The sequence below is a fragment of the Mizuhopecten yessoensis genome, unplaced genomic scaffold (assembly GCF_002113885.1).
Source record: "Mizuhopecten yessoensis strain PY_sf001 unplaced genomic scaffold, ASM211388v2 scaffold8213, whole genome shotgun sequence".
In the NCBI taxonomy this organism is placed as follows: Eukaryota; Metazoa; Mollusca; class Bivalvia; order Pectinida; family Pectinidae; genus Mizuhopecten; species Mizuhopecten yessoensis.
Genome location: NW_018407435.1, coordinates 579,425 through 602,702, shown reverse-complemented (window position 1 = coordinate 602,702; position 23,278 = coordinate 579,425). Strand labels below are relative to the sequence as shown.

General features: G+C 34.8%; 1 protein-coding gene across 1 annotated transcript in view; it reads left to right on the top strand.

Moving 5' to 3' along the window:
- The first annotated feature begins 2,914 nt into the window (after window positions 1-2,914).
- LOC110455421 (transcription termination factor 2-like) overlaps window positions 2,915-23,278 on the top strand; it is a 57,952-nt gene continuing 37,588 nt past the window's right edge. The window contains exons 1-12 of the mRNA XM_021505552.1: window positions 2,915-3,022; window positions 5,150-5,255; window positions 5,588-5,674; window positions 7,575-7,638; window positions 8,646-9,686; window positions 10,744-10,879; window positions 11,704-11,799; window positions 12,774-12,908; window positions 13,929-14,028; window positions 14,604-14,743; window positions 15,307-15,441; window positions 15,973-16,126. Of these exons, the coding sequence (XP_021361227.1) occupies window positions 2,995-3,022; window positions 5,150-5,255; window positions 5,588-5,674; window positions 7,575-7,638; window positions 8,646-9,686; window positions 10,744-10,879; window positions 11,704-11,799; window positions 12,774-12,908; window positions 13,929-14,028; window positions 14,604-14,743; window positions 15,307-15,441; window positions 15,973-16,126 (2,222 nt within the window). The 5' untranslated portion in view covers window positions 2,915-2,994. The remainder of the gene's footprint in view (window positions 3,023-5,149; window positions 5,256-5,587; window positions 5,675-7,574; window positions 7,639-8,645; window positions 9,687-10,743; window positions 10,880-11,703; window positions 11,800-12,773; window positions 12,909-13,928; window positions 14,029-14,603; window positions 14,744-15,306; window positions 15,442-15,972; window positions 16,127-23,278) is intronic.

Here is a 23,278-nt window from a genome sequence, read left to right as displayed (position 1 = left end):
GTCTATAAACATTGACAAATCTCGAAGGTTTATGTAAATCATAAACTACTAAGCGAAGTACACAATTTAATATTATTTATATAAAAAGACAGGTTTTACTCTGTTTTCTTTATACAAAGCTTGTTGGCCCGGATGTTAGCGCGCGCGGTTCATAAAGTGGGAGCTGCTAAACGGAGTACCCGGAGAAAATCAACGTGGTCGGGCAGGTGACCCCCATTCCTTTTCACGTCCAATCGATGAATAGAATAGAACCGCGCCCCTTCGCCTTGGTGAAAGACGAGTGCATTATATCCAATTGCGCCACCTTGCCACCCGCATGGAGATTACCTCACAACCCGAAATGAAAAGTACATGGAAACAATAACAAAACATAAATGGATAAAATGATATAAATTTAAGTAGTCGAAATTAATCCATATTCCTGAAATAAATATGATATTCAATGGAGGTTCGCCAAATGTTCTCTACTGAAATACGATTAATAATATTCTTTAAGTACACCTAATTTTGGAACTCGTTAGTTCAATGTGATCCTTTCTACAGAATATTCAATGCTGATTCACAACATAATCATAAAAAATGTGTATTTTGTGTGAGGTTCAAGCACAAAAAATAGCAACACTTTATCGGTTATATTTACAATGTTTTGCATTTAACTATTTGAATTTCAACATATAAAACCATTAACCTTCTTTGTTTTAATCTGAAATATCCCTCTCAGTCCTGTTTCGGTAGTATACATTTATTATTGACTTATCGGCCTTCTGATTATGATGTCACAATTAATACAGTGCCGTCATATCGTTTGACGAAAATCCCCTATGTTACTTTACATCTGATATGAGACTATATCATTCAATGTAACCGCCAAATAATATTACTTATGTGTCACATGTCTTCGTCATAAAACTCGATATCAATGTCCAGCCCCGCGTTCATTATAACTATTGAAGTTTATAATGTACATTGAACCATTTTTTCAGCCAAACTTTAAACATACAGAACTCAATTATACATATGACACGTACATATGTACCAAAAGTATGTTGCTTTACGTTATTTTCCTGTTGCATGTGGTGTTAATTTGCTTTGTCTTTGTTTAATATTATAATTACATATTGATTTCTTGAGAAACGAGTTAATTAGTAAAAAAAAACAACATTTTTTCGTCAAAGTTTAACATTTTATTGAGAAACTTTTTTTCCTGCGGAAATGACGTCAATACTGTAGCAGCCTATTGTGAGTATCATGTTAGTTTAAATTTTGCGGTTAAAATACATTTTAAATAAATTGGCGGTCAACAACTTCTTTCCTGTTACCGGTTCCGTCAGGCGGCAAACGTTAATAGGAAACCATTCGAAAACTTCCGTCATAATTTAAATTTGAAGTCAAGTCATGATTGGTTCCCGATTACTCAAACTGATTGACGGAAAGACCCGAACAGTTTAATTCCGATTGGAAAACATTCACGTGGTAACGTTTCTTGCTCTGCCAAGATGAAGCTCTATCTCTTCCTTAGATAAACCACGGACTTAGATCTAATCTAATTCCGTGGATAAACCCACCAATCAAAATGTTAATCCAATAACAGCAAAAAACGCCGTTACCACGTGAATGTTTTCCAGCATTCTAGGCACGTCTAGAGTTCGGAGGGTCCTGGGTTCGAATCTGGGTCTGGCAATGTATTCCGCTCCTGTTACAGTGGTGCATGTGGCCAATTCTTATAGGCTTCGAAAGGGGATAACGATTGAACCTGAGTTGTTGAATAATTTACATGTTGTCTTCTGGGATGAAGAAATATAGAAAGGAAAACCCACTGGGATCGAATCCTAGTCTTGCCGTAAACTTTTTTTCTGAATTGCTACATTACCTAAAATCAGAGACGTATAATACGTCACGCTACCACAATTGGTACAATTTTGACAGTTTTTTTTAGTGATCTTTAAAAATTCAGATCTTGTATCTGTAATGTTTCTTGATTCTTGACAAAGACTACCTATGGTGGTTCATTTTCAGGAAAAGATTTATATCCAAGTAATTTATTTTTGAAAATAGAACGCTAAACTCGGAGTGAGATTTCGTCCGTTTTTCGGCCGTAAATAGTACCCAAATTGGTACACCATATCACAGGCTATGGAAATTGTTTTTATTTCTACAAGTTGATGTGCCGATTACAACAAAATAAATTGCTTTTATAGATACCATACTGAACTATAATTGTATATATTCACTTTTATATTATCCGAATATAAGGACCAGAAATCAACATTTAAACATGCTTATATTTAACCCCTTGAAAATCCTCCAAAATTTCGTCGACGTATGTCGTTTTTACTGGTTTTCTGATATGTTTACTTTGACGTCATCGTGTACTCTTAAAATGTTCCCGAAAACAAAACTATTCTGCAGAAATGCTGATAAATATCTATTTTGTTATACTGTCAAAGGAAAATGCTCAAATTTAATTTTAAAGTACTATTCGAACAATTTTCTGACCGTGTACCAATTTGGGTAGTGTACCAATTGTGGTAGCGTGACGTTATTATCACGGAATTAGATTATCTAAGTCCGTGGTATATTATAACGTCTCTGCTAAAATAAATACAATTCGTTTTACAAAAATGCAATATTTTATGGACAAAAAAATAATTTTAGTGTGCACCCAATATAAGTAACATATTCTCTCTCTCCCGTCGTGTCATGTCATTATTGGTAACAACGACGTATACAATGTAAATAATTGGATAAATGAACGCATCGGGACCTTTAAGTATTTGGAGCCTGAATAATTATACGCAAGCAAAAATCTGCTACGGGAACCATTTACGGCTATTATTGAGACGACAGTTTTGATTGGTTCATTTGCTTGTTACCAATATTTTCATTGGACAGACTTTTCACTTTACTTTACGCGCCATGTTTGTATTGCCGGAAGTCGGTCAAAATGCATCATCTCTTTTTTTTTCATCATAGTGTAAATATAGATTTGTGATCATGGAAGAAATTCGTTGTGAAAAGCATGGTAAGATTGACTTAAAATGAGGTGTTTGTCACAACCGCCAACTGCACTTTTATTATATCATTCAACAATTCACCAAAAATTCGAACTTCGAATATTATCCCCAATGCAAGCCTCTGAAATTCTATCACTACACAAGTCTATAGTAGTATCAGTAGGTTGTGTGTATTTCCTGTTCCGAACGATCTGACAATCAGACAGACTTGACCAGATTTGCTCGTATAAGGGACAGTTCAACCGGTCTATTGTTTTCTAGCGAGCATTAAGCAAATTAGCAGTATTCTGTGGCAGTAATCGTTGCTCAAACCACAGGGGCTTGTTTCTGTTTCTGCCATATAATTGCCTCCTTCACCATGATGAAGATCATGCAATATTTATAACTAAGGCGCGGCAAGCCCAGGAAAATGTTGGGGGAATAGGGACTTAATAATTAGATGTTTGCATGTACAATTAAAAACTGTTTTACAGTTTAGACCATGGTCTACAATGACACAATCCTGGCCTTAAAGGCTTCAGGTGTGAATACTATATGTATAATTTTATATACTAATATAGACTTATATGATAAATTAGCTTGACATACCTATATATAAAGACTTTATATATAGGTATTTCATGCTAATATAACCATATAAGTCTATACAAGCCCCTGTGCTCAGGGAGAAGGCTATGCTAAGTTGTAATAATTTTTATCCAATCGATTGTCTAAACTTAGTTGACATTAAAATATGATTTAAAAAAAAAGGAAAAAAGACAGTGGTATCTACAGAAGATATTTTTTTTTGAAAAATCCAGAAACTATTTTTGACATGTCCCGAACCAACCGAAAAAAGTCTGGAAACGACTTGTTACCGAAACGACCTCACACCGAATTAAAGTGTTAACTTTGCTTTGTAGGTTATGCAGTTGAATTTATCTAACTGTTGTCGACGTCATACCATTAGTCTGCGATAACTATTGACGCATCTACTGAAAAATTTACTGATAGCCCACTAGCTCAAGTTTCCTCTGGCCCGATGTCGTCTATCCGTCAAAATGTCTAAGTTGGTATTCTCTAAGTCTGGTGTCGGGGCCAGAGGAAACTCAGGCTAATAGCCCACATGCTGATCTCATAGTTGTGAGATATAGTATTACTTTGGATGCTCTCACGACAATATGCCAGTCATAAAATTAATTATAAGCTTATTAATTATATTAGTGATCATATTTTATTGTATTTCCATGACTTGCCGACTTTAAATAAAACTGATCTTATCTTTTTTTAATAAAAAGTGAGATTTGGTATTTCACTTTTTATATCATTGGAAAAAAACTATATATAAAGGTCTTTTAGTTTTTTTAGTTTTATCTAATGTTTATGATAAACATCTTATGGTTGAACAGTTTTGGGATGTACATGTTTTGATGACTTCTGTTCAATTTTAAAAAGACTCTAAATGCGGAATCCCAAAACATCCATCCAAAATGGAAACTGTTCAACCACAAGTTATGATAAACATAGACCCTTGATTGGTAAATAAAATATCTTGTTTAGATGTTCATCTTGTGCATCAATGTTTGTTTGTTTGGGGTTTAACGTCTTTGCAACAGCGAGGGTCATATGCGGACAGGTGCCTAGTAGGGATACAACACCTGAAACAGAAAGTAGAAAGAAGAGAGGAAAGATAAAGAAACGAAAAGGGTCACAAGAGTTGGAATGGGGGCAGGAAATAAATTTTGGTCTTTTCCATTTCCCCTTTAAAGAGGACACAGAATAAACCCCCAATTCTACAAGCCTATATTTCCCGATCCTGTACGGGTTGTGCATCAATGTCTAAATATATTTTAAGTTCAGTAGCATATTGCTCATCATGTTAATTATCTTTATTTTTTAAGGGTGGAAGTGCCAATGAATGAAATCGCCGGCACTTTAGACCAGTTGTTCTACATAGCCAAATTAATATATTTAGTAAAATGCAGAATTTCGATATATTATTTTACCCTGCAGCTAAATGCTAATGATACAAAAGATTTAAAAAATGGTTAAGAGATAATTTAACTGATTTTGGTTGGCATTCATTTATAGTCATTAATCAATTGATTTGTTTAACATTAATTCTGCTGAATTTTATTTTCTGAAAACCCACACAGGTCAACCATGCATGCTGAAGACGGGAACCAAACCTGGTACTACCCATGGAATGAGTTTCTATGTGTGTAGCAGAGAAGACTCGTGTGGCTATGCTCAAAAGACAGAGTAAGATAAAATCCTATTTAAAGCATTACCTTATACATACAGAGTACAGTATATAGACATCACCAATGACCTTGTATGTACCGTAGTTATATAAAGAGCCTCTTTTTTTTTACCAATCATCTTAGTTGCAGACATATTGGTTTCCAGAGTACCCTAAACATTTTAAGGCAATTTTCAAAGAACCACTGTTAAAGGATTTTTCATAAAATATTACATTGTATATCTTTACTTCATACCAATTATTTAAAAAAAAATCAGGTGAGCGATACGGGCCCTCTGGACCTCTTGTTTATAAAATATTACATTGTATATATTTCTTTATTTTCTTCCAGTCTAGCTCCACAGACTTGTCCCAACCACCCTGGTAACACAATGGAACTGCAGTCTTTGGCATATGGCAAGATCTCCGGTGAACATAGGTGAGGATCAATATTGTATGTTTTATGGAAGGTCATGATCATAAACAGCCCTGCAAATACCAGGGCTACATCGCGTATTCCGGTTGAAACGGTACGTGTGGCACAGAAATATTCCACGATAAACAAATGCACTTGAACCGTTCTTATATAAGCAGAGCTAATTAAAATGCATAGTTCGGAGAATATAAAACAATGTATCAAGAATATTATGCCCTTCTTTCATGCGTCCACTGAATTACATAACGTCTCTTACAAATAATTTAAACTACATATGCATGGCTTGACATTGTTTTAGAAAGAAAAAACTCAAATTAGCAATAGTCAGCATTTTAGTTTCGGTCAGGTACTTCTGGACCCTCAATCTACACATGCCGAATTTTCCTGAGGTCAGCCTCGGTTCAGATCTGTGCCTGTCGTTTTCTTTACAGGTTCAACTGTTTCAACCTGATACACGAATGTCAGTTCTTACATCCAAACTTGTACTGTGAACTCACGATTGCAATCCAATAGAAAACAAATGTGTTTATAAATTGTATAAGTATTTGAAAATAAAATTCTCATATCCAGGAGATGTACCGGGTACTCCTTTTTAGGTCACCTGAGCTTTAGCTCAAGTGACCTATTGCTATCCGTCTTCATCCGTCGTCGTCCATTAACATTTTACATTTTCAATTTAAGTTGAAATACTGGCAATGGGATTTCATTAATATTTCATAGGAAGGTTACTGACATCTCCCTGACCAAGTGTTGTTATTTTTTGGGTTGATCAGAAATCAAATATGGCCCCCACCCCCGCCATTTTGAAAAACTATTTCAAACTTAAAGTCAAGTTCTGTTGTGCCAATTGAACTGAAACTTTGTAGGAATGATCGACTCATGGTCCTGACAAAGTGTTGTTATTTTTTGGGTCAATCAGAAATCCAATATGGCCGCCATTTTGAAAAACTATTTCAAACCTAAAGTCAAGTTTTACTGGGCCGATTGAACTGAAACTTTGTAGGAATGATCGACACATGGACCTGACAAAGTGTTGTATTTTTCGGGTTGATCAGAAATCCAATATGGCCGACATGGCCGCCATTTTGAAAAAACTATTTCAAACTTAAAACAAGTTCCAATAGTCCGATTAAACTGAAACTCGGTCTTGGAATTATCAGCTCATGGTCCTATCAAACTTAAGTTAACGTTATACTTAACTATTTTGTACTCAAATTGGTACATATTTCAAGTACGGAATCGGAAACCAATTGATAATCGATTGCATAATGAAAATCAGTTTAAATGTAATTACAATTTCATGGGACTGAATACCTAAATGAAATACAAACACAATTGTAATATCAATTGACAGAGTTGCGTACTATAAACTTATTTTTTTTCTTAAAAACCCATTTTATGGAAATCTGTAATGTTATTTTTTTTCAACACTGACATCAATCAAATAATAAAAAGGAACGAAACAAATTATTTTCAATGCTTACTGTACATTGTATACAATTGAAATTTGAATTCAGAATTTTATATCAATTACTGGTTTGGAATTTGTAATCAGAATCGGAAATGGAAAGCAGGCCTAGGGCTAGAAATTAATTTAAAAAACTACTTGTCAATCAGGCTAGCAGATTCCACTTCAAATTCTACTAGTCTATTTGGAATTTCCACAATTCCGCAAAACCCAATATTATTCAACACGACAAGTAATATCAAATTTTGTATAGTCAATCATCAGGCTTGCAGTTTTTAGAAACACTAGTCCATCTGCACACGTACGTTTCACACTGTTTTGAAAGCAAATTAATTTTGAATGATATTCGTTCACCTGCCCATCGCTACCTGAATGATGGCATGTATTGACTTACAACACACTATTATATTACTGTATCAAAATGATATATTACAGAAAATATTTCCGTTGCCGGGGACGACCAGAAACACAGACATGGTGTGGCTATTTTTCTTCTAAGGTAAGGGCAGGTTTTGTTTGAACAGTACAGCAGTACATGTGAAATCAGTGTTCTTGCTAAAGTTAGCAAACAGATATGGTTGATTATCAAAAGTTATCTGATGAATGTAACAGATAGTAACTTAAAAAATAATATATTTTCCTTAAAAATGGCAACTCTGTTCATGAAAAGCAGGCTTTCTTGTGTTGGATACCAACTTTCAATGAGGGCAATGGAAAGGCCATAAAAAATATGTATGTTTCGGATAAAATGACTTAAAAAATAGGGTAGGTCAATATTTTTTATTTTTTTTTATCTATCAAGGGATTACAAACAACCCCAATCATAGTTATTCAGACCAATTGTATTCATTTTCATTAAATTTTTAGCTGTTTTAAATGATTATGTGGGTTTATGTTTTGGTTTATATACCTGCCTAAGGAATAAAGACATTGACAATTTTTGGCACATTCAACTGGGACATTAAAGTACATTCGAGTGAATGAGAAATTTTAGGATCGGAGGTACAAGTTAGGGCATCCTCGATATCCAAGGGTTTCGCTCACTTTCGCTCTCTGCACGCACCCCTGAAATATGTCATAGCAAAATTGAAGGCACATGGGTAGCTATTTGATTGGTGTCAGGGGAAAAAACCCTGACCAATCACTTGGCTGATACTTGTCCTTTGAAGATTACAGAGGAACGACGCCCGACTTCAACGCTGTTTTTTTTTTACTGTTACACGACCGAAGATTCTCTTGATGTACATCACAGGATTAAACTAGTTCTAGTCTCATCCACGAGGTGATGCACACTGAGCGTTCGATTTTGCTATGATTTATTCCAGGGGTGTAGAGAGCGAAAGTGAGCGTAACCCCTGGATATCGAGGATGCAGTTAGGGTAGGTATCTGAAATATACAGGTAAGGAATAGCTAAGAAATTATGAACATTGTTGGTCTATGATAATATGTTGATATTTTGATTTGTTTGAAATTTTGTCATTCCTTATGCATATTTTACATTTCAGAACAATCCTTCAAAATTTTCAGAAAAACGTACAAGTCCTAAAGAAAGAGATGACCACAGAAAACACCATGACAACAGAGGAAGTCCAAACAATGAGAATTATGGCAACTCAAACACATCAGACCAAATCGCCAACAGAATGGAAAAACTTGTTCTGGAACCTGGTCAAAAAGACCAGGGAGACGTTCCGAGAGCTTCAAACAAATTGAAGCTGAAAAAGAACACCACTGTTACTTCACCACCACCTGCAGAACTTAGTTTTGCAAAGTTATCAGAACAAAGTAGACAGCAGAAAAACTCTTCAGTGAGTGATGATAGTGGCTATAGTGCTGAGAAGAAATCTGTCTTAAACAATTTGAAAATGGGTGGACGCAGGGAGTCTACAGCAGCTTGTATAGATCTTACAAGTGACGATGAAAATGACAGTGATATTCATGTCGATCGCGACAGCGGGAATGAAGATGTAGATGAAAGATTGGCCGAGGGTGATTTGTTTACGCAGTCACCTGAGAATACTGACAGAATCGGTCATAGTCCACGGACTTCGGAGTCAACGACAAACTCTTCAAGTGGTCCAGGTCCAGACCGAAGTCAGAATCAAACAAAAGATACATCACGTGTTAAAAGTCCACAGGGCGCTATTAGTAGCAAAACCGACGCAAGTGGAAAACATTCTGTAGGACTTCCGACACAGACGAGACCAGAAGCGACATCTGGGAAGCCAATAGTCACAGTTCCTCAGTCTATCGCTGACCGCCCATCTCTGATCTCAAGTAATTCTAGTGTTCCTATTCAGGCCAAAGACAAGGCTCCTCAGTCTATCGTTATGCACCCGTCTCAACCGTCTGGCAATACTACAGCCTCATTACAGACAAAACCATCTATGACCTCTGGGCAATCAAAGGTCACTGTTCCTGAACCCATCGTCGTACACACATCTCAAAATATGAGCAACACAGGATTTCAAACAGCAAGCCAGTTAAGCCTGAAGCAAGACGTTGATGTCAGAGATAGTTTGTTGAACCGTCTACAGAAACAGAAGGTAATACTTGTTACATAGTAAGACTGTGAAAATACCAGACATTATCAGACCTATTCAAACTATCACACTCTGAAATACCTGGTTTATCCCATGATTCTCCAAATTTTGCTTTTCCGAAGAATTTTGAATCTTGATAAGAATACCGAAAACCTCATAAGTCTGATATACTTAAAAGTATATATCTATCCATCAATTAGCCTTTGTTGGTAATAAACCAACAAGTATTTATATTGAAGTTTAGGAAGGTTTTTATGAAAGCAAATGCTGTTTCATTGTTCAGTGATCATGCCACCTCTGTACTTTGAGTCTGAGATTATGTGTTGCCCAATATTTGGGCTTATTGCTGATTAAATATAGTACATGTATTTATCCTGATCATGAAGCCCCAATATCTAATAATATGTATACATTTTTATAATAGAATCAAAACGTTTTATTCAAACCACTGGGACCTAGAGTTGGACTGATTTCAGATTCTGTGAGACTAACTAACCTTGATTTGGAAATATTATAGTTTTATCCTAATACAAATTTTGTATTTCAAACTTTGGAATCTATGAACTGTGCTATTAAGGCCCGTGGTACCACTGCCTCAAACTGTAGCTTAGTGTTGGAAACTGATTTATCTGGTATGACTACATTTGTATTGACTATATATAGATTTGATAGATTTAAGAAATATAGAAATATTATCAACAATATTATTCTGAGAGTGAAAATTAAGCAGGACTAGACTGTGATTCGAACCCTGGACTTCAGATTGTAAATATATACTATCCCTCTAACCGATTGAGCTACCTGGTCAATGGACGCGGGATTGAAGTGGTGAGCTATCTGTGCTACAGTTATATCACAATGGAAGTTAAGGGGAGGTAACTGTTTGCAGTAAAAACCACAGTGCAGTGGGACAGGGCTTCTTAATTAAAACATCTATCTAGTAGTATTGTAAGTGAAAAGTGTGATTGATATGATTATTATGCAGCTGTACCTCATTTCTTTGTAATAAGTATACCATTTCTATTTAAAATCAAATTTGTACATGTGTTTTTCATTTTAGCAAATTATAGCAACTGTGAAAATGTCTACTCTACCAGACCGTGGTAAGAAACTGATGGGAGAGGTCGAAAAACTTCAAAATGCCATCTCTGTTTACAACAAAAAAATAGCGGACCATAAAAGCAGAAATCAGACAGGTATATTATGATAGGTAGATGGGAATTTGTATAGCTGTGTACTGGCAGCATTTCCATCTTTATATTTCATTATTTATATTTATATAGCAATATTTCATTAGCATTAAATTATCTCCCTTGTGTAACATATTCAAGGAATGTTAGGAGATTTTTGCAGATAAGCTTTTCATGCAGATACGTGTACTTGGAAGGTCAAACATCTATCTGTATATGAAAATATACATAATCTGTATGATATCTTTATAATATCTTTAAAATATACATAATCTGTATGATATCTTTATAATATCTTTAAAATATACATAATCTGTATGATATCTTTATAATATCTTTAAAATATACATAATCTGTATGATATCTTTATAATATCTTTAAAATATACATAATCTGTATGATATCTTTATAATATCTTTAAAATATACATAATCTGTATGATATCTTTATAATATCTTTAAAATATACATAATCTGTATGATATCTTTATAATATCTTTAAAATATACATAATCTGTATGATATCTTTATAATATCTTTAAAATATACATAATCTGTATGATATCTTTATAATATCTTTAAAATATACATAATCTGTATGATATCTTTATAATATCTTTAAAATATACATAATCTGTATGATATTTGATAAATAATTTGTTTGAGAACATACATGTCAAATAATATTGAAAGTGTTATCAAAATTAAACATCTTAAAATAAATGTCCAGATAATATATATATATATATGTATTTCTTAAAATTTTCTGTCAAATTATGATGTTTTTTATCTGATGTAATATGTTTTCTAACTAAATCTTTAAAAATTCAGTTACAGTAAAACGTCCAGAAATCAAAGTGATTCAGTTACCCGCCCAGCCAGGTGGTACACATGGTGGTACAGGACAGCTCCAGCAACTTCCTCCAGGTAAAACTTAATTAAACTGCCTGACAGTGAGGTAAAACATATAATATCATGTACCAGTCATGATCTGTTTGATTAATTTTTGATGATTGGTTAAGATTTCAATGCTTGTCAGTGTAAATTGTATATTTACGAACACCTTTTAAAATCAGAAAATATGTATTGCATGTAGTAATATAATTTTGCAGGTAGACTCAATGTAGATTGGCTGCTGAACCTATATTGAGTGTGTTTGATTTTAAGATCAGATTATCTCAGGCTAAATGTGACAATATCTGTCTCGAAACGCCTACAGGCTATCCCGAGAACAGGTCAGTTTTTTCTTAGCATGATGTCAATACTCCCATCGTACTTTACCTGTGTGATAAATGTTTTAAGTGTGACTCTTTGTCATTGTATGTGACTAACAATGAAAAATAATACATTACGATGTACGGGCTAACGACGAAAGTTTGTACCAATGAAATAATTTGAAAGCTCCAAACCACGAAAAAACGTACACACTAACATTTCATGTTATACAGTATTGACATGAAAATTAAAATTATAAATAGGAATCCTTTCTCCTTCTTATTTAATTCAAATTCCTTTCCATTCTACGAATATTTTCCCTGTGTTTGAATTAAATGCCCTCTCGTCAAATATTGAAAAGGGTGAAACAAAAATGCAGATATTGAACCTGTTTCCATTACTGTCATTGGACTGTGTATGAGGTTTCCTGTGTTGATGTCAGATGATTAAAAAAATCTATTACCTGTAACTGAACAAAACCGGGTTATCTCAGTCGAGGGCTAAGACTCTTTAACATAATCCTAACCGAGGAAAAAACCGAGGTCTGGATGTTACAGAATCTTAGCCATCTGAAAGGTGCCAGATAGATTCGACGAGATAGAAAATCTAGCACAGGATATCATGTGGAATATCCCTGCATAAGGTGCAAAAATAATTTACCTATCTATGTTGTTCCCAAATTAAAGGTGTCAAGGTGATTCGACTTCCGGCACAGCCAGGAGGTGGCCACGCCGCTCACAATCCTGATGGACTTCGTCAGACCAGCATTTTACCCCACACCGCCAACATACCTCCCCACATTCTCCAACAACTGTATGCAGGTACGGATACTGATAATGTTACAACTCCTACTCTCAATTATCAATTAGGATACCGGTAAAATACAGAGTAGAGAATGATTCGGCTTTGAGATCTAAAGGCTTGGGAGTATTTTATCTCCTAAGTCCTGTTGTACAGGTTGCTTGTGTTTTACCCATTGATAAAGTCGTCAAAATAGAAAAGGTATTCATAAACACAACAAAATGACTAGATATTCAAATTTCTCTAATTTATTATGCAAAGTTGAATTTGTTACAATGGCAACCATTGTATATGTTAGGGGCTTTGTTGAAAATACTTTAAACACTTATATTTTAGATATTTATATAAATATTTATAAGTGTTTTTTGCACTTACTCAAAAGTGCTAGTTACTGTAAGTGTACTTATTTAAATGCACTCATAATTTAGAACGTTATTAAATTTTAACAGTTAAGACTGTTGAATTTCCACACCCACATAAACTGTAATCAATTAATCACCTACTGTGTGCACAATATTATGTTGTGGCCACTTATATGTAAGTGTTGTTTTTACATGGACTGCCCAGTTGTCCGGTGATAATCTGCTTTGAGTTCATTTAAGCATAACAGCGTTGGGTTATAAGTATTTTCAACATGTTGTGATAAGGTCAGTAAAAGTGGTTAATATTTTCAATGATTTCGCTGGTGTTTAGAATCCGCGGATAATAGTCACGAATATGTAGCGAAATTAAAACCCTTATTTCTAGTGTGAAAAGCATAAAAACAATCTTAATCACTGTATAGTTTAACTTGAAAGTTGTCACTAAAGCATGGAAATGTAAGTGCACTAATGTATGTCAACGATATTGTGTGTATCTAAATTAAAGTTGATTTTGTAAGTGGAAGAAAACGCATTTCGAGTGATATGTTGAGTTAATTAGTAATTTCTTTTCTTTTTGGCACAATTTTATATTTCCATTAATTTTAAGTACAATTTAACATGTTTGGCAAAGAAATGAATTTCTCTATATTTCCTATAAGTTAAACTGTATTACCACAGAGAACCCCCAGGCCATGCAGCTGTATGGAGGGAGGATGACAGCCGCTCGGTTGAGGGAGGTCGGCAGCGTCACCAAGGAGGCTATAGAGAAACTGCACAAGTAGGTCTCCAGAAATGCTGTACTAGTCCTGTCGGTCAGGAGAGAATCTACATACATTGCCACTTGATATATTACCTAAGTTGGTCTAGTGTGGAAGTCACCAGGGACACTACACAAGAGTCCATAAGAGAAACTTCAAAATAGGATCATTTACTAGAGAAATTAAAGAAATAGAACACGTCAGATATTATGCAAGAATGTCAATTGACTAACTATATATATGTATATACATAGGTCACTGGAGAAATAGCAAAGGTCATAAGATATATTTTGCAAGTATGTCACTAATCAACTCTAACAGAAACAGGAAAACTGTACCTTATGAAATAGGTCACAAAATAAAATATAATGTAGTTCATAATAGAAAATATGTAAGCAGATCACCTAATATAGGTCACTATAGAAGCTATTTAAGTAGCTGGAGAAAGTTTGAAAGGTCACTAGAGAAACTGCATGTATATAAGTAGGTTACTGGAGAAGATACAGGTCACTATAGAAGCTATGGATGTAGGTCATTAGATATACTTTATGGTATAAAGATAATTCAGATTTAAATTTACCTGTGTATGTTTTAGACAGCTGGAGACCTGCCCTGGGGAGGAGATGGAGCTGACAGATCCCAAGGGGCTCACCGTTCCCCTGATGACCCATCAGCGAAGGGCACTCGCCTGGCTGTCGTGGAGGGAGAAACAACAACCCCAGGGAGGAATACTTGGTAGGACACACCAACTCAAAACTTTATATAATAGTTAACTCATTCACCCCTTTGAATTGAATGAGCTCAAATGTGTCTTGAGTTAAGGTGTGACAATCACACCTCTGCTCCAGCATCACATTCCACTGGTAACACAAAGGTTTAGTGCCGACTTGTTTTTTGCCATTCTGGGCTTCCTCAGGACAGGATGCTGTATTACAAGTTTGTGTTTTATTAAGAATATATTTTTTACAGTAATTAGAAAAGAAATCTTTTAAATGAAATTTAACTAATAGTTTATATCATGGTGTGCTGATTAGAATTGCTCCCTATTTTGTGGTCGGGTGGTGCAGTGGATAACGCACTCACCTATCACCAAGGCGACCGGGGTTCGATTCCCAAATCAGAAATGAAAAGATATTGGGTCAGCTGCCCGACCACTTAAGTTTCCCCTGATTTCCTCCCACAATAAGATCCCACACACTCTAACATCCGAGTGAACAAGTCTGATTAATATAAGTTGGAATAACTTGCTTCATAATTGTTGTAAACTAAATAAAGTTTTTATTTATTATGTTGTCCAGCTGATGACATGGGTCTGGGTAAAACACTGACCATGATATCCCTGATAGCCAAACAGAAGGAATCAAGAGAGGCCACAGAACAGGAGGAGGAGGACAGTGATGGATGGAAGAGCAAAGACAAGGAAATGAACAAATGTAAGAGAAACCTGTATATGGCAAAAAGTTGTATAATTTAAAAAAAAAATTGTGTCATGCTAAATACAGAATAGGATAGGCTTTGCACATCCTTTTTCAGCCTATGCCTTGATAGGCCTAAAATATATCAAAGAATAGTTTTTATGGTTTGATTTCAGATAGAATAAGTATATTGTTACGAATGTCAATTTTTGTACACATTATGATTTTGTTTCATATTAGATGAATTTTGTAACAATGCTGATAGGTTGATTTTGCATACAAGTTTAGGGTTCAAAAATATTAACCAACCAAATGGTAGTTAATTAGGTAAAATTTGACTTGAGTAGAATTTATTTATGTTCACTGTATAGTGGGAATTTTTTGTCACTAAAAATGTATGAAATTTTATTCAAAAATTGAATTGTTAAATTTGGCAATACCTTATATGGTGACAACTCACTCTTAAGATTTTAATTTATTTTTGTGACCACAAATGCGTCAAGTACAAGGATAACCAAGACAATTTTTTTATTTATTTTTATGCTGCAGTTGGGAAAAATCTGGTGAAGTCGAAAGCGAACTTGGTTGTGTGTCCGGCTTCCCTTATCCACCAATGGCACAAAGAGATCGAGAGACGTTGTCGGTCAAACCTTCTGTCCGTCCTGCTGTATCACGGGCCCAACAGGGAGAAAAGTATTAAACGGTGAGGCCAGGTTTTCTTCAGAGCAGACAAGGAATTTTTGACTGTCAAGCCATCTTATATAATGAGTTTGAGGTGAAGAGTACCGAGACCAACTGTAGTATTGCCATTGTCACTATTGAGAAATATTTGTCCTTTTGAAAACAAACATTCCATAACAATCACATGTTGTCACGCATTGTAAAGAAATACATTTGTTAGAAAGTCGAATTTTTGAAAAAAAGTTCTATGAATCTTCGGGTAAGTTACTCTTAGCCACCAAAACTTCTTTTGTCTGCATCATCTTCATTATAGAAGGGAGACTACTCCAAATCAAAAACAATCCCGAGTGGAACTCTTCTTCGCGATTACAACTGATGCAGTGGTACCCTTTACATTACATGAAGTTACTTGATCAGTAAATAATGTGGTTTATATATGATTCAGTAATAGTACTTTAGCTTATAACTTGAGAATATGGCATTTTTAGCCCACCATCATCAGATGGTGGGCTATTCAAATCACCCTGCTTCCGTCATCCGTCCTTCTGTCATTCCATCCATCCTTAAAAAAAAACTGTTAGCGCTATTTCTCAGAAAATACTGGAGGGATCTTTCTCAAACTTCACATGAAGTTTCTCCATGATCCCTAGTTAAGCATATTATTTTTTGGGACTGATCGCAAAACACAAATGGCCGATAGGCAGCCATCTTAAATTTCTTAAATCTCAAATCTTACATGAAGGTTCCCCATGATCCCAAGTTATGCATATCGTATTGATACCCCCGCAACGAAGTTAGGGGGGGTGGGGTGGGGGNGTCTGTCGTCCACAGTAACTTTTCCAGAACACTTCTCCTAAACTTATAGGTGGATTTTATTGAAAATTTGCATGAATGATCGATATCTTATGTAGTCGTGCACCAGCATTTTAATTTGGGATTTCGACTCTTTTTTATGGAGTTATGCCCCTTTGTGCAAAATACTTGTCCATGCTACTCCTCAACTAACAGGTGGATTTCATTGAAACTTTGCATGAATGATTGGTATCTTATGTAGTTGTGCGCTGGTATTTTAATTTGTGATTTTGACGCTTTTGGTGGAGTTATGCCCCTTTGTGCGAAATACTTGTAACTGGTGGGAGACTATATTGCTTTGCCTTAGGAAGCCTTTAGCTTACAGTTCTAGTTTGAGACTGATCGCATAACCAAGATGACCGATTATATAAGCCAGGCATCTTGAATATTAGAATGAAAGTTTGTTAGCGTTATTTCTCATAAAATATTGGAGAGATATTTCTCAAATTTCACATCATTTTATTTTTTGTTGTGCATATTGTTTTTCGGGACTGATCTAAAAACCAAGATGGCTGACAGGCAGCCATCTTGATTTTGAGAGTTAGTTTGTTAGCGCTGTTTTTCAGAAAGTTCTGAAGGAGTTTTTCTCAAATTTTACATGTAAGTTCTGCATGGTCCTAAATTATGCATATTGAATTTTAGGACAGAAGGGAAAACCAAGATGGCCAACAGACGGCCATCTTGAATTTGAAAATGAAAGTTTCAGGATTTAGTTCCTAGTTCCGCATTATGATTTTTGGGATGATTGGAAAACCAAGATGGCTGGCAGGTGATCATATCGAATTTGGGAGTAAAAGGTTGTTTAGCCCTATTGCTCAAAAAGTATTGGAGGGATATTTCTCAAATTTCACATTAGGGTTCCTCTTGTTCTTAGTTATGCATATCAAATCATATCGGCTGGCCATCTTGTTAGAGTTTAAGTTTGTTATCGCTATTTCTTAGAATTAACTGGAAGAAATTTGTCTCAAACTTGATATGAAGGTTCCCCTTGGTCCTGAGACGAGCATGTCAACTTTTGAGGTTGATAAAAAGATTTATTAAGATGGCAGACATGCAAACTGATCAAACAGATAAGAGAAAAGAAGAGAAAAGATCGAACCGACATAGGATTAATGAAGATGGTACAATGGTGGGTGCCAAAATCCCTCTTGGATCTCTTGTTTGCCTATAGCTTTATTTTAGTCAACTTTTAAGGTTACAAGTGTGCAGATTAATACAGAATGCAGGCCCATTGGGCCTCTTGTCCATTTTTGATGTGTTAAGTAGGCTCCAACCTTGTATATATTGTGTGGAACTTTAAAACTAACAAAAAGATAAAATAAAAATAACCCTGCTTATTGACTGAAAAATTATTTTATTTATTATAACATTTGTTAGACACATTTCAAACTGACATTGAATTAAAATATATGGATAGATTTGATTATCTAAAGGCAAAAAATAAGAACATACAATCAGGTGAAATATTGAAAAAAGGAGACACAGTGGTTTTTATTTCATTTATTTGTATTTTAGAATTACTTGGATCTGGATGTGATTTGTTTCAATTAAAAGAATTGAAACTTTTTTGTAGAATAGTAAACTTTTTGGAATTGCGCTTGCTTCCCTTGAGATCTAAAAAAATTACAAAATTCAATTAAAATAATGATGTTAATTAAGATTGTCCCATTTCAACAAATTCTGTTCCTGATGGTATATGAATGGAATCGAACAACAGGCTATGCCTATATCATTTCTCTCCTGCTTGCATTTGTATGAATCAGCATAAATATATATATTATAATTTATAGTGAAATGAAAAATTGAAAAAAGACACAACTTATATACAAAACAGATATCAATGTGCAGGTCATATTGTATAGGGGAGATAACTCAAACTGATTATGGAAGTTACAAGTCGAACTGTGCTACATCTTGACCTCACCAGGGTAATGAGTGAATATTAGCCATCTACCTTCACTAGATCCTCCCTGTGAGTTTAAGATCCACACAGAGTGACTTGTAGATAGTTAAATATTAAGTTATATACATTGAATATTATGAATAAGCTAAGCCAGTATTGTATGGTATATTAACATTCTGTACGTTATACAACTACTCGCTATTAATTACTAAGTACAAACAACAATATACAAGTCCATGTTGATTCATGTCCCATCATCTAAGATGAAACAGAATATAGAAAATACCAATACTGTGCATGTCTCCAATCAAACTTTCCTGATAATCAATATCCAAGTTTATGTTAATTTTTACAGATTGTCACATTTCAATAGTGTAATACACACAAGTAAATAGAATGTTGATATTATTACATAACACGATAAAACAACCTATTGTTCTTTATGGAAGAAAGTTATTCTCAGTCATGTACACAAGAGACACCATTCTATTGTCTACTTGGACAATGACAAAATAAACAACCCCATTTTTTTCAAGAGTTACATCACCCCAACACATGTCCCTTTGTTCTGCCGAGCCCCGGAGACCAAGATGAACTGTACAGTAGTGTTTGTAGTAAGCTGTCAGGTGTGTTTGTAGTAAGCCGTCAGGCGTGTGTGTTTGTAGTAAGCTGTCAGGTGTGTTTGTAGTAAGCTGTCAGGTGTGTTTGTAGTAAGCTGTCCGGTGTGTTTGTAGTAAGCTGTCAGGTGTGTTTGTAGTAAGCTGTCAGGCGTGTTTGAACCTAGTTGGCAAGAATTCTATAGTATGTCTATTTCATTGTCATTTCTTGGATCACTTCTGTGTGCTACATTGCATTTTTCGCCTCATTTCAACTGATGCTGTTTACTTTTCATAACCTCAGTGCGACATTGGGCAAACATGGGGCTGCTAACAATTGTTTGACCGTAGTTGGTGCGACGTAATTGTCGATCCAAACTTGACATCATCCCTCGTAAACTGGTAGGTTCACATTGAGAACCATCAGTTTTCCTGATACCAATCAAGAATCTACACAGTAACGGACACAGTTCAATTACTGGGATATCGTGAATTTTTAGCCCAGATGGTGGCCATCTTGGAATTTGACAGTGAAGGTTTGTTATCAAGTGGGATTAAGGGATTTCATCCCAATTTGGTTTGAAGCATCCTTAGGTCAAGGGAAGTCACTTGCTTATAAAGGGTTGATGTGTAGCCCCCCTGGGGGCAGAGGAGTGTGTCCAAATATGGGAAATAGAGAAAAAACTTTAAAATTCTTCTACCATAGGGATTAGTGATTTCAACCCAATTTGGTCTGGAGCCATCCTCGATATCAAGGGGTTACGCTCACTTTCGCTCTCTGTATCCCTGGAATATGTCATAGCAAAATTGAAGGCAAGTGGCTAGCTATTTGATGGGTGTCAGGTAAAAAATCCTGACCAATCAATAGGCTGATACTTGTCCTTTGAAGATAACAGAAGATTGACACCCGACTTCAAAGCCAGTAAGTTTAACTGTTACACGACCGCGAGATTCTTTTGATGTACATCAAAGGACCAAACTTCTCGTCTCGTCCTTAAGGTGCTGCACACTGAGCCTTCAATTTTGCTATGACAAATTCCAGGGGTGCAGAGATCAAAAGTGAGCATAATCCCTGGAAACAAGGATGGTCTGGAGCATCCTTGGGCCAAGGGCACTCAGTTTTGTATTCTGTTAAAAAGTGATCATGACATTACATGCTCGGCAGTCGTAATGAAGACAGTCAGCAGAGGATTATAGAAGACCCATATAGCTTATCTCTTTCTTTTCTCTTATGAACTGGAAAACAAAATGAATATTTTAAGATCATGCATGGTGGCATGGACACTTGTTAATAGCAATGTCAAAAACATTTTTATTGATCTGTTGGATTGCCTTGAGAAATCAGAAGAAGGTTACAAATCAGTGGCTGTATGGAGTCAAAAATAATTGTTAGCATTAACTACCGGTCTATTTGTTTGTTTTCTTCAGATTGTACCATAAAGTGCTGATATGAGTATAAGAACGATAATAAAAATAAATTGATTTACACAATTTTTTAGACTAGTGTTTGTCAATACATGCATTCAAAAGAATCAAAGGTCTTACTCCAGATTTGATGCTTACTTGTTAACAGTGATATATTGTATGTAAATATACAACTAGGATAATGATTACATTAGCCAGTACATATTGAAGAGATTCTGCCTTTTCTCCAGTTTTAAAATACAAAGAACATTCAAACACACGAAAGCACAGAGGAATTGTATGGTCTTAAAGAACAGTCGAATATCAAATAATGAATACATTTATAAAAAAATGATTTTGACTTTAAGGCCTTAATTTGGTGTCCCTCTTGAAAGTAAATGTATTTATACTTGCACATGTCAGTTACAAGCCGAAATATCTTCCTATCCATAATTATACTTTACTGTTCATTGAATGCCGTATTTCCACTGTTTTTCATTCAATCATTCTGATGCCAATAGTGACCATGCATATTACAAAAACATATATACACAATTACTGTAAGAGAATTTACTGCATATTTTTCTCTAAAATAATTTGGTAAGGTGAAGAAGCAGATGGCACAGCAAAATGCGCCTTAAAAAACAAATCATGTTCTTAAAAATCGGGTAACGGATTACTATGACAATATTCCAAGATGAAAATTCAGAAGAAGAAAACCATCTTTGTGTTTGTAGGAAAATTCAAAAAGAAAATTTCTTTCTATTTGAACTTGTGTTAAAATGACTTCAGAAGAATGTTTTAAAAGAAACATAAATGCTTGAAATACATACATTACATCAAAGATATCCATTATGTGTCCATGCCTACAATGTAGTTACAAATAGAAATAATGTGCACTGAACTGTAGGAATAATAACACATGAAAAACAACATCATTCAAAGTACATGAATTCGGTTTTATCTTGTTTAAATTTTAGGACAATATGGCAATCCCAAATCAATAAAGCAGAATTTTTGGCATGTAAATGAATTTATAAATATAAAAATACGTTCAATATTTGAATATATAAAGAAGGAATGGTTGATGTAATTTAATATATCAATTTAATCAAAATAAATATTATCGTTATTATAATGAATGAAATATACGTATGAAAGAATGAATGAAAACGAAAGAGAGAATAAAGAGAAAGAGGCCTTTTGCATGAGGCTATATTATGTAAGAGGGATGATCCCGGGGCACCCCAACCGTGGCATCCCTCCCAAAGATGCTTGGGGAATAAAACAATTTGAACCTAAAAAAAAAAGGAATAATAATAAACTAAATCAAAATATTCTAAATAGTGTGGTATAGCTGCAGAAAATTTGAGTTGGCTTCAGTTAATGCATGTCATCACTATATGAAAAAGTGTGTTGACAATGACGTCGCAGTCGCGTCACAACATGTTGTGAACGTCAATTCGGCATATTTCAATGCAAAATACGTATGACTGGTGTATATATATATGGACTTATCAGTATCAACTGATGCTATTTTGAATCTAAGGATAAATAACCAAGCGCATGAACTACAATTTTCAGTTCAAGAAAAATGAAAATATCAAAATAATGTGTGGGACATTAAAGTAAAGGATTTCATCAGTAACATTGACTTGTAAAAAAATGTAGAATTGTTTTTGAACATAAAAATCTGCCGGAGGTACAACAAAAATGCCAGGTATTCATTGAAAATATCAAATTAATTGTTTGTGCAAAAAAAGAACGTCAATGCAGGTACAGAGCAACGCATGTTGCCGTTTTTTGCGAGCCTGTACGACCGGAAGGACGAAAGTTTTTGAAGCCTTCAATTATAGCATAGAACCAATTCACTCTCATTTTCCTGTACTTTCTGTACATGTGTTGCCTTAATGGCTTGCACTGCTTGGCGGATCCCTTTGCTTTGCCTGCTATTATATACAATCCACTTTATAGGTCACATATTTGTTTGCAAACAGCACTGAAAAGTAGCTGATTGGTAGTTGAGTTGTATAAAAGCCCATTTAATTATAATTATAATTCTATGAAGATCACACAATCTGTAGTATAGACATTTTACTTAAATAATCCTGTGAATGTCACACAATCTGTAGTCTAGACATTTTACTTATAATACTGTGAATGTGACACAATCTGTAGTCTAGATATCACTGCCTTCTTCACTTTTGCTCCTGACTATATAACTTTTCGACATTTTATTTTTAATCCTGTGAATGTCTCACAATCTGTAGTCTAGACATTTAACTTATAATCCTGTGAATGTGACACAATCTGTAGTCTAGATATTTTACTTATAATCCTGTGAATGTCTCACAATCTGTAGTCTAGACATTTTACTTTTAATCCTGTGAATGTCTCACAATCTGTAGTCTAGACATTT